Below are 12,923 nucleotides of genomic sequence, written 5' to 3'. Positions count from 1 at the left end.
AAAAAAAAAAAAAAAAAGAAAAGAAAAAAAAAAGAAATAGCATTGAATTCTTATCTGCTATTGTTGTACTTTACCCCTTCCTTTAGAAATAGTGCCAATATGCAAAGAAGAAACCATTGAAAAAAATGGAATTGTAAACTGGGATAATTTATCTGTTTTAACAAAAACTACTCAACTATATTTCATGGCAATACTTTAAATATGGTCTACATTTCCAACCTGAAATCATATCTTCCCCAGACAACACAAGCTGGAAAATCTAGAAATGGCTCCCTAATGTAAAACTTTAAAAAACAGAATACAAATTATTTCAATCAAGTTCTTATCAGAAGTTCAGTCCTTTTAAGAAACAAAATCCCTGTTCCCTTTCCCTTTTCCCTTTCAGAGAACTCCTCAGGGCTCCTGCAGGAACTCAGTCTCTGACATGTATGCTCTTACCACAAGGGGGTACTGTAGAAAGATGCTAATCATTTTCCATTAGCAAGGCCAGGGACAAGTTCTGAATCTTCCAAAGTTTAAAGAATTTTACCCTCAGTCCTTTGGAAATGCCTATACTTCTTCCCCATGCCAATATTTGCTTGGAAATTAATATCCAAATAATCTAAAATTCCAAGAGAAAGTTAAATATTGTGGATGCATGGAACAGCCAGGAAAATATTTTTATTAAGGGAACGATAACAGGAACATGAGAATATTCAAGTTAGTTTAATAGTGAAGATTATTTTAATTATTTTCATATGAAACATCACAAAGTTTACCACATATGCTCTAATCTCCGGGTATGTGCATACGTTTTAGAAATAACACTGAATTTTTACTAGAAGATTATCAGGGATTGAGTGTACTGGAAGTCTGATGACAAGATCTCTTTGTATATGATTAAGAGTGCATGAGTGAAACAATGAAAAAGTGGGGAAAAAAAGTTTGATAAAAAAAAGCAGCCAAACTCAAGGGATATAAATATTGCCCTGGCCTCTTACAAAAATAAATGACACATCTACTGCAATTCAGTCCCAATACTTGGTTAACATCTCATATCCAAATTAAGCTAACAACAGATGAAGATTTCCCCTTGACTTTGCAGACACAATGTAGAAGACTATCTCTATCCACATCTACCATCAATTCTTCCCTGCAGCAGAGCTAGCTCCACTGCCATATTGTCCATCTGTTGACTGAGTTTTACTATTACCTTACTTAGCGACTACAGGGTTAGGACCTGACAAAAAGAGGAGAAAGAGGAAAATATCAGAACAGATTTTTAGAGAAAGCACAAAGGCAAGAATTTTAAATTGGGTGACTTTCTACATCTTGTTTTAAAAGCCCCAGTTTTGATCAAATGAGAAACATGCTCATATAGGCGACTGACAAAGAGATTTAAGATTAAAACATGGCTGGGCATGGTGACTCATGCCTCTAATCCCAGTGCTTTGGGAGGCCAAAATGGGAAAATTGCTTGAGGCCAGGAGTTCCAGACTAGCCTGGGCAACACAGTAAGATCCTATTTCTAAAAAAAAAAAAAAAAAATTAAAACATGAACCAAATGAAAGATTTCCTTTTGCTATCAAGGAAGCAAGACATGTGTCAAGACTTTCCACTATAATTGAATCTTTGACAGAAAATTTAATTTTGAAAATAGCAATGGAGTAAAACGCATTTCCAAATCTATAGAGAACTTTCCTCTAGTGGATAATGTATGTAATGCCTGGTACCATGCTGGCTTATAGTCAGCATGAAATACATGTTTGAAATAAAAACAGAAGGGAAAAATAAGTAAGCCATTTTCTCTCCTCTCTCCTTGGTACCTATTTTCTAATCCAGCATGACACCTTTCCATACTCCAACCAAGGAAACAAAATAGGAAGAAAAAAGGAGGGGAGATGGCCCTCAGAGAAAAGGAATTTCTGCAACTCTTTATACTTCATTTCAAATGAATATATTTCAAATGGATATGCTCTCTCTCTCCACCAAAAACCAACAGAGAGGTTAAGAACTTGCCAAATGTCACACAGCAAATAAACTAGAAGGCCTGAATTAATAAAATAGAACAAACAATAAAGCTTGTTAAGCCACTAAAATGGATACTTCAAGTTATAGAATGTACCCTGAGTTTTGTAGAAGTCAGTGAGTCTTATTTAATTGGAATGATTTACATGTGAAATAGATCAAAAGTAGAAGGTCAAATTAAAAGATCTCAAAAAAGCTCTGTGATTTTGTGAGTATAGAATGTTAGTATGTTTTCTATGCAGATTTTCAAAATCCAATTACATAGTAAATAATCAGTGTGCCTAAATAATAACTACTAGTGAAACCATGTATTTAAGCCCATTATTTACAAAATTAAGAAAACCAGTATGGATGGACGGATGCTCCAAATACCCTAAAGTCAAAAACATTTCTAAAGGTTAATAAAAGTATTAATATTTCGTATCAAAAGGCTAAAATAAAATTGCCATTAGCATTTAGTGATAAAAGTCAATGCAATGAAAGATTATTCTTAAAATGAAGCAGGATGAGGGCATGTAGTAATGCCTTGCACACCTCCAGGGAATTTCAACTTTGCCCTAGGAATGTACGTGTATGAGAGACAGAGACAGAGTGACAGAGAGAGAGAGAGAGAGAGAGGAGACTGTATCACTCACCTCTGTGTCTCTGAACTTATCTTCATAATCCAGTCTGTCCTTCTCTACAGCCGTCAGTTTCAACTTCAAGTTAGATATTTCAGCCATCAGATCCAACTTCTGAGTTTCTAAGGATGTCCTACTTAGAAGCTCCTATTAGAATTTAAGAGATACATCCAAAAAGTCTTTTATTATAAACAGCCACATGTGAATTTACCTCATTTATGATTGCACAAAGCAGCACCTATCAAGTAGAGGATATGGTAAAATATAATTACTGAATATACACACTTTAAAAAAATTATTCACTTGAGGCTGGGCGTGGTGGCTCACGCCTGTAATCCCAGCATTTTGGGAGGCCGAGGCAGGCAGATCGCTTGAGGTCAGGAGTTTGAGATAAGCCTGGACAGTATGGTGAAACCCTGTCTCTACTAAAAATACAAAAATTTGCTGGGCATAGTGATGGGTGCCTGTAATCCCAGCTACTCAAGAGGCTGAGGCAGGAGAATTACTTGAACCCAGGAGGCGGAGGTTACAGTGAGCCGAGATCCTGCCATTGCACTCCAGCCCGGGCAACAAGATTCCGTCTCAGAAATAAAACAAAATAAAACAAAATAAAATAAAATAAAATAAAATAAAATAAAATAAAATAAAATACCATCCACTTTCGTTACCCTCCTTTGAGCAGAAATAAGCACATGTCAGTTTACTGAGGGAGACATATGTTACGTAGATACACATGCATAAACCACATATATACTTCAGTCTGATGATAACATTGATTATGATGATACTATGTTTGCTATACACCAGGCACCGGTTGTAACAAATACTGTTACAATCCTCACAAAAAATTTATCAGGTAGAAATTCTTATTATCCTTAATCAAAACATGAGGAAACATAGTAACAGAGAGGTTAGGAACTTGCCTAATGTCATACAGGGAAAAAGAAAAAATAAAGACACAGCAGGAATGGAAACCTAGGAGGTTTTGCTCAAGTGCATACTCCATCCACGACCTTACAGAGATATTTTCTTTTCTAATTTTGTGGGTACATAGTAGGTATATACATTCATGGGGTACATGTTTTGATTCGTGCTTGCAATGTGTAATAATCACATCATGGAAGATGGGGTCTCCATCTTCTCAAGCATTTATCCTTTGTGTTACAAACAATCCAGTTATATTCTTAATTTCAAACATATAATTAAATTATTATTGACTATAGTAACCCTGACATGCTACTAATTACTAGGCCTTATTCATGGAAACTATTATTTTGTACCCCTTCACCATCCTCCACCTCTCCCTTCATCCCTCACTACCCTAACCAGCCTCTGGTAACCATCCCTCTACTCTCTATCTCCATGGGTTCAATTGTTTTATTTTTAGATCCCACAAATAAGTGAGAACATGAGATATTTATCTTTCTGTGCTTGGCTTATTTTACACATAATGACCTCCAGTTCCATTCATGTTGTTGCAAATGAGTGAATCTCATTCTTTTTTATGGCTGAATTGTACTCCATTGTGTATAAGTACCATATTTTCTTTATCCAGCCATTTGTTGATGGACATTTAGGTTGCTTCCAAATCTTGGTGGCTGTGAACAGAGCTGCAGCGAACACAAGAGCGCAGATATTTCTTCAATATACTGATTTCCTTTCCTTTGGCTATATATCCAGCAGTGGCATTGCTGGATCATATGGTAGCTCTATTTTTAGTTTTTCTTTTTTTGAGACGGAGTCTCACTCTGTCGCCCAAGCTGGAGTGCAGTGGTGCGATCTCGACTCACTACAAGCTCCGCCTCCCGAGTTCACGCCATTCTCCTGCCTCAGCCTCCAGAGTAGCTGGGATTACAGGCGTCCGCCACCATGCCTGGCTAATATTTTGTATTTTTAGTAGAGACAGGGTTTCACTGTGTTAGCCAGGATGGTCTCGATCTCCTGACCTCGTGATCCAACCACCTCGGCCTCCCAAAGTGCTGGGATTACAGGCATGAGCCACCACACCCGGCCTCTATTTTTAGTTTTTTGAGGAACCTCCAAAGTGTTCTCCATAGCAGTTGTACGAATTTACTTTCCCACCAACAGTGTACATGGGTTCCCTTTTCTCCACATCCTTGCCAGCATTTGTTACTGCCTGTCTTTTGGATAAAAGCCATTTTAGCTGGGGTGAGATAGTATCTTCTTGTAGTTTTGATTTGCATTTCTCTGATGATCAATGATGTTGAGCACCTTTTCATATGTCTGTTTGCCATTTGTATGTCTTCTTTTGAGAAATGTCTATTCAAATATTTTGCCCATTTTAAAATTGGATTATTAGATTTTTTTACTATTATATTTTTTCTTAATTATAAAACATATACTTATGGGTGAGAGGAAACCATCTGAATGCAAAAAAAGAAAATTAAAATAAGCCACAATACTACTGACATTTTGTTGCAGATTCTAATTACATAAACACTTTATATTGTGTGCATGTGTTTTGAGACTCTGCTACTCTCGTTTTTTTTAAATGTGCTGGTCTAAGTGAATCAAGAAACTTACTGCTACAACAGAGCAAACACAACATAGAAATGTAGCATCTCAAATAGTTCAGCAGGGAAATCCCATCTTGGTTCTGGCCTCTGCACATACCTGCTGCAGCATTTCTTCTGTGGCATTCAACTTCTCTCTGTGTTCTTCAAGACAAAACTCCAAATCTCGAATCTTCTCTCCCTGAGCCTCCACCTGGTCTGTTAACACACTTACCTGTATTTACAGCAAAATCATGCAATGAGTGAAAAAGAACTGGGTTTCCACTGCATATATTATTTCTCTAAATGGAACAACAAAAGGAATGATCCTACCACTCATATGGTTTTAAAGAAAAAAAATATGAGAAGTACCAGGAAGACAGTGGTCCCTCGCATTCCTATTTATATGTTGCTATTTGATTTAAGGAGGCCTATACAATTTGGAGAAAATTTGTGTAGATTAGGAATGTACAATACTTTTTGGTTAAAGCTACTTCAACCATTTATGAGAGAGCGTGCACAGAAGTTATCTTTTTGGGGGACAGGGTGGAGATAGTATTAGAAGAGAGGAAACAAAGTTAATGTTTGAAATAGAAATTATCAAGAAATTATTAAAATTTGATACTTCAAGAAGAATAAGAAAAAGACCCCGGGGGGTGGGAGGGAAGCATGCACAGTGGCTCACGCCTATAATCCCAGCACTTCAGGAGGCCAAGGTGGGCAGATCACTTGAAGTCAGGAGCTTAAGACCAGTCTGGCCAACATGGCGAAACCTTGTCTCTACTAAAAATACAAAATTAGCTGGCCGTGGGGCCATGTGCCTGTAATCCCAGTTACTCAGGAGGCTGAGGCAGAAGAATTGCCTGAACTCAGGAGGTGGAGGTTGCAGTGAGCCAAGATTGCACTGCACTCCTGCCTGGGCAACAGAGCGAGACTCCATCTTAAAAAAAACAAAAAAAAAACAAAAAGACAAACAAAAAACACACACAGACACACACACACACAAAACCCAGGGAATTCAAATTCCATGAGCTCTTTGAAGATGACACTGATCACAGATGTCTTCAAAGCCAGGGGGCAGCTCAATATACTCAAAGGTCCATGAGGAGCTGTTGGGCTAGTCCTTCAACTCTAGTGCTTAGAGCTGATCTCTGAGATTTTCCCCAATAATCATCACCCAGTAAATATACTTCAATTCATTTTGCTCCGTATACCAAAGAAAAACATACTTCATTTCATTTTGCTCAATATACCAAAGAAAAATATTTGTCAAGCATTTGAAACATTATGAAGAAGCAAATTCAAATTTAGCCCACAAGGAGGATTCTAGTCACGGTTTTGTCTCACACAGGTTACCATTTTTAAAATTGAAAAATTAAATATATGTACTCAGATTTCAGATTCAGAAATATAAACTTACATATATTCAGATTTTATGCTATCTTCATATATCTGAATTTTAGAACAGATTAGACAACATTGTGCCTGTATTCAGACTGGCCCTGGAAGAGCTGAGGATGATTAATGGCAGCTCCTTTTAAACTGGGCGTAAACACCATCATTCTGCCCCAATCCTCAACACTCCCTATTGTGTACAGATGGTTTACCAGGCTTATTTCTATTAGCAGTCTGGTCGCTGCAAGCAATCTGAATTTGCCACCCCAATTTAAAAGTCTTTGTAAGTATGCTGCAAGGAAAGAACAGTATTTAAAAATCACTTGCCTGAAGAACGAGGGATTCTTTATCATTTTCTAAACGTGCCAGCCTTTCTTGATACACATCTCCATTCCCAGGTAGGTGTCCATTTGTCTGAAAAAGGAAATAATATGGGTAAGGCTGATCTTCTCTAAGAATGATATATTGAGGATAAATGAAAATCACAAGTGTTCACAAGTCCGAGGGGCCTGAATTGAATCTGGCACAGCTGTCACTGTCAAACAGAAAACATGAGAATCCAATTTGGTTCATTTACCACAAAAGAGGTAAGACAGGCATGTTAAGCATATAAGCACATTTTTGCCAAAGTAAACAATTTCTTATCAAACAGAAAATAATGACTCACAAGGCACAGTGGATACTGGTATCTCCACTGAGAGCAGACACACACCCAGGGGCAGGCAAAGCTTTGTGAGTGTGTAGGGGGGACCCCTAGCTATTGAGGTCTGTCTCTCTTCCTCCGAAAGTGTAAACACTCAGGCCACAGTGACTTCCCCTGGTAGTACCGACTAGCCTCACTTATCTGCATTTTAACACCTTCTGTCCTGATCTTACTAACTTGTGAGTTTGCTTGTTCGTATAATGTTACCTTCTATTCCAGGGCAGAGCCTATAATTCATTTTGTAACCTCCCCAGCATCTGGCTCAGTGCTCGGCATATATTGATGCTTACTTACTATTTCTTCCCCTCCCTCCTGTCCCCAGACACTTTTTAAAAAACATCATGTTTCAGTATATTTAAGCGTTGTATAAATGCCAAAGGAAGTATAGACTGAGAAACGAAGTATAGATTGTTTCTTCCTCAGCTGTCTCACATGCAAGTCATGAAAGAGACACACGAAGAGGCTCACAAAGAACAGAAAACCTAAAAACATCATTTCGAAATGTATGTAGTAGCATAAGTGGTGTCTCTCGTAATCTCAGCATAACCATAAGATATGTAATCCCAATAGAATTTCCTGATTCTTCATCCAAATACAATAGAAATAAAAGTCAGCTGAAATCCGAAAGTGTTAGATGGGGCCACCCAGGGTTCAACTGAAAAAGAAAATAATACCTTCAGATTTAGAAGCAGAAAAAATACAAACTGTATAACCTTGCTCCCCAGGGCATATCTGATGTGACATCTACTGTTTTTCCAGAATTAACTGATACCATTGTTCTATCTTTCCAATAAATGTGGTTTCCAGTATCAATTCTTGAAATAACAAAAGTCATGTGCCGGGAAGAGGGGGAAAAAAAAACAGGGCTTGAATGAAAAGGAAGATTTCAGAATGCTTTTTCTAAAAACTTTACACACTGAATACATTTTCCAAAAGGCCACAAAGAATCAGAGGCTAACTGAGTAAGGGTGCAATGCATATTTAGAGTGGATTAAAATTTTACAATCAGCTGCTTCGCCACACACCTCCACAATTACCACAGCATAATTCTGCTCATGTTGTTAACTGAAGTGCCCGGCATTAAATTACAAGTATTATGAAGAGTGTGATGGAGTGGCCTAGACAACTTCTATTCCCAGGGACTAACATAAAAATAAATTGTGCATAACTTCTCGAGGGTAGTTTTTTGGAAAACGGCCAGGATGCATAATCCATGTTCTCAATCTTAAGAAAGTGCCAAGACAGGCCCTGTAGAAGTTTAAATTCCTTATTTTGATTATAGACATTAACAGGCATCTGTTTTTAAAATCCCATACAAGTAACAATATTTCAGAAACAGATACATTTCAGTAAGTAGAAAAAATCTGCTGTTTAGTGAGGACAAAAAGTAAAACTGGCCAAGGGTAGTGGTACATATCTGTAATTCCAGCACTTTGGGAGGCTGAGAATTGTGTGAGCCCAGAAGTTTGAGGCCAGCCTAGGCAACATGGCAAGACCCTATCTCTTAAAAAACAAAAACAAAAAAAACTAAACCAAAAAGTACTTAGCCAAGCTTAGTGGTGTGCACCTGTGGTCCTAGTTACTCTGGAGACTAAGGAAGGAGGATCACTTGAGCCCGGGAGGTGGAGGCTACAGTGAGCCGTGTTTACACCACTGCACTCCAGGTTGGGCAACAAAGCAAGACCCTGTCTTAAGAAAAACAAACAAAACTGATCTTTCTTCTGGTTGGAGGAAATTATAGCAAGAGGAGAGCAGTGTTTCCTTCCAAGCTACTTTGTATGATATGGAAGTGAGGTGTTCCAAAACCAGTTCTCCAAAATTAGCCCCAAATAGAAACAGATACTGAAAATTGACTCAAAATGAGCATATTTATGTTTCTCATTATGGTATTGATACTTACAAGCACTCAATGCTGAAGGGTAGTTTAGTATATTAAAACTCACCATAGGAACATAAAACAGAATTTAAGAGCAATCAATGTTATATCCTTGTGTTAACTTAAGTACGTAAAGACTGTTCTGTCCACACGTGTTTATATTTCTGCCAATTTTGTTTCTTTGCATTAAGAATGTTGGCAGTAAGATCCATTAGGTACATACCGTATTGTCTCTATTCTTCCTCCAACTCCCATATTCTTCTACCTACCAGGTCACTCAAAATCTCCCACCATACGGCATGCTCTCTCACACACTACTTTTACTCCTTCTGCACGGACCGTCTTTTCCCACCCTTTCTTCTTCTTCCCCATTCCTTAAGGTCCACCTCTATTAGGGCTTGGCTGTGAAGTTTCCTCTTGAAGTCACTGTTTACTATGTGCGCAGCAACAGTATCTAGATGAACCTTCATTACAGCAGGCGTTCTCTGAATGCACTAAAGGTTAAAGACTTGACTGCATACATGTCTCTCTCTTCGAATAGATCTGCATTCTTTGCGAGTAGATTTGCCTTGCATGTGACATACAGTGGGTGAAACTAAATGTCTGTTGAATGGAAGAATGACGACAGGTGTTCAATAAACACGGGTTGAAATAAAAGTGACGGCAGTTTGTTTTGATCTGCCTTCTTGCTTCCAGTGAGTCTTTAATTATGTGTCCTCTATAATCTGGATGCACTCCATGGTTGACTCTATCTAGACTGCTCCTTCTCGCCCAAGCCTGTACTCATGCCCACACTATGTTTGGAGTGATCTCAGAGTCCTTGTAATGGACAATATGTAAGGCCATTCTTGTGTGAGCTCCCTAAGACCAATTTTCTCCTCGGTTGTAATAGTATAATAATATTACCTCTTATTTTCTTTCCTTTCGTCTTCCCTGCAGGCTTTGGGGATACGATCCTAACTCCTTCCTGAAGCTCATCATTCCACTTCTAGTGGAACTCTTGATTCCTGTTTCACTGGGACCTGTAATCACCACTCTTATTACATTTCCATTTCTCCTTTTAATGAGCTTCTGCCATTTTCTTTACAACAACTATCCAAAGGTTTTGTACCCAACACTCACTCACCTCCCACTCCTCCCTCTCAGGTCAATCCTCTTTCATAACCCATTTCAACTCCTCGTCATTACATTTGCGCCAATTCTCCTTTCGCCCATCTACTGGCTGACCTTCGGGGTCTTGTCTAAACGTGCTCTTTAGTGTTTTCCTATCTGCCTCAGGTGGATACTAATAATTTTAGGTGAGTTGGTCACTCAGCCTAAGTTTCTCAGTGCAAAAGTGTCTACATTTCTTTTGATTCTTCCATGGTGCTTATAAAATCCTGAGCACTAATTTAAAATGATTAAGTATAAACTCCTGTTGAGTCATCGACTTTCAAAGCACGGAAGAGCGCCTATAATCACTTTACCTTTCTACTTTAGCTCATGGTAACAGCTTTATTGACCACATCACCACATCCAATTCAGCTAAGTCGAAACTGGAATCAACGTGGGGATTTCAACAGTACAGTAGCCAACCAATAGTGAGTGTGGAGAGTCAGGGAGAGAGATCTAACTCAACTGTAACACTGGTACTTTGATTTAATTAAGGAACTTATGGCTTCTGCCAGGTTTCCCTGGCATGATGGGGAGAAACACATCTAAAAAGCTTTATCCCTCATAGAATTAAAGAATCTTAGAGCTAGCCAGGAACCTCACCTGGAAAACGAATTCCCTGACTCTACATGGCAGGTGCTACACATAACATTAGAACACCATCTACTTTTCCCTTCACCATCATAAGTGGAAAGCCTTCTTTTATTTATTTATTTACTTATTTATTATTTATTTATTTTTGCAGTTGCAAGATTTAATAGAGTGAAAACAGAGCTCCCACACAACAGGAGGGGACCCAAAGGGGGTTACCACTGCTGGTTCAAATGCCTGGGTTTATATCCTGATTATTGTCCCTCCCCCTGTGCTCTCACGTGATAGATGATTTGATTATTTCTTTCCCTCCTGCTTTTAGCCTAATTGGTATTTTAATGAGCTCTCTTTACTACCTGATTGGTTGGGTGTGAGCTGAGTTACAGGCCCCATATTTAAAGGTGGGTGTGGTCACCCTCCCCAGTTAGAAAGCCTTCTTTTTATATCAACTTCCTTTTAATTATCAAGTATTACAATCAAGCATAAAGACATAAGAAATGTTAACATCTTTCCTTTGCGTCTGTTTAAAAAATGTTTTTTATTACAGAAAATTTCAAATAGATTTAAAGTTGAGAAATGAGCGTGATGAAACCCCATGTACTCGCCACTCCATTTCAACAGTTATTAATTCACGGAAGGTAGGAGTCTCACCCGCTGTCTTTACTTGTAACATCACGCTGTGTTTTCCTTTGATTTTCTGGGTTCTATTGGTTTGCATTGATCTACAGTTGTCTTCTTCCCTGTTTCCCCTTTGTTTTGCTTTGTTCTTTCCTGAGCTCTGCTGTCCTGTCTAAATCCAAAATCAACATACAAGCAGTGATTTGCCATTATTATGCTTATTTATTTTACAAAACAGAAACCAATTTTGAGTGTAATAGTCCTAAATCAGAATGGTGAGTACCTAAATTAAAATGGGGAAAAGAAAACAGCCCCCATTTTAAGGTCAACAGATGTTAAAGCACAGCTGGATTAGTAATACTACATACACACAAATGCATGCACAGACCACATTCCATCCAGTCATTATACTTATTTTTAAAACTAGTTATTAAAGCTGTCATGGAGTCTTGATTTCATAATTCTGTTTGTAAACATTCAGTATCAAGAAAGGAAGAGTAAGGCTCAGTCCATGAAATCTCCTTTAAGTAAACGTTATCTCTAGTTACCAAAATAAATAATTACTATGACAGTATTGTCTACTCGGAATTATACCTCTGCCACGCATGTAAACATTTACTGCATGCTTGCTCTCCACTAGACTCTGAACTAGGAGGAGAGATTAAGACTTGAATCCTTCAGCCATGAAGAGCATTTGAGTTCAATAGCATAATAAGGCATCTTACACCGCTACTGTCCAAAGAGTCAAAGAACATGATATCAGTGATGCTGGAAACCAAGCAACCAGGCGGTGGCAGTACTCCACTCCCCTGTCCTCTCACTGGGTATGATGGAATAAGGGCATGAGCTTCACAGTGGGCAAGAGAGGGGACATGTTTAGACTATAATATTACCCTAGTCATAGGTATACACCTAAGTCCCCTGAATTTGGGAAGGATAGAGAAAAAAGAAGATCCCAGTATCCCTAGAAGCAAAGCCCCGGCTCCTATCCCAGTACAGTAGCAACTTCATTCATTTAATATTGTGATTCATTAATTTATTCAACATTTGTTGAAAGCCAGCAACATGTGATAGGATACAGAGATCTAGAGAAGGAATCTGTCTTCTACTTTGGAAGGATAACATGGGACCAAGAAAAAGTCCCTATTGTTCTTGTCACTTTTTCTTTCTTAACTCACTTTCCTAAAGGAAAAGGGAAACCTCTTTCCATTCAATCCTAACAAATACCAGTGGCCTAGGATTCCATGAAAAGTACATCTTTTACCTCTGTAAACTAAGAATTCTGCTGATTTGGTCAATTTGTTTTTCTGTGTCTGTGAACACTGTCATGGGAGTTTACTTGAAGACTACGGGGAAAACTGCCTTAATTTTAGCTAGGATGTCTCAGTGAGGCACCGCATGACTCAGATAATTGTGATCACCTACGGGATATAATCTTAAGATGTATC

The 12,923-nt window shown here is 38.3% G+C and overlaps 1 protein-coding gene across 8 annotated transcripts in view; it reads right to left on the bottom strand.

The window, feature by feature from the left end:
• The window catches only part of PPFIBP1 (PPFIB scaffold protein 1), a 184,970-nt gene that overhangs the window by 45,297 nt on the left and 126,750 nt on the right, over window positions 1-12,923 (bottom strand). For all 8 annotated transcript variants that reach the window (XM_017875586.1, XM_017875588.1, XM_017875587.1 and 5 more), the window contains exons 5-7: window positions 6,863-6,949; window positions 5,262-5,375; window positions 2,643-2,774 (exon numbers count right to left, since the gene is read on the bottom strand). In XM_017875586.1, the coding sequence (XP_017731075.1) occupies window positions 2,643-2,774; window positions 5,262-5,375; window positions 6,863-6,949 (333 nt within the window). The remainder of the gene's footprint in view (window positions 1-2,642; window positions 2,775-5,261; window positions 5,376-6,862; window positions 6,950-12,923) is intronic.

Source organism: Rhinopithecus bieti, unplaced genomic scaffold (assembly GCF_001698545.2).
Source record: "Rhinopithecus bieti isolate Rb0 unplaced genomic scaffold, ASM169854v2 scaffold_7884, whole genome shotgun sequence".
Taxonomy (NCBI): Eukaryota; Metazoa; Chordata; class Mammalia; order Primates; family Cercopithecidae; genus Rhinopithecus; species Rhinopithecus bieti.
This window is presented reverse-complemented; position numbering and strand designations above follow the sequence as displayed.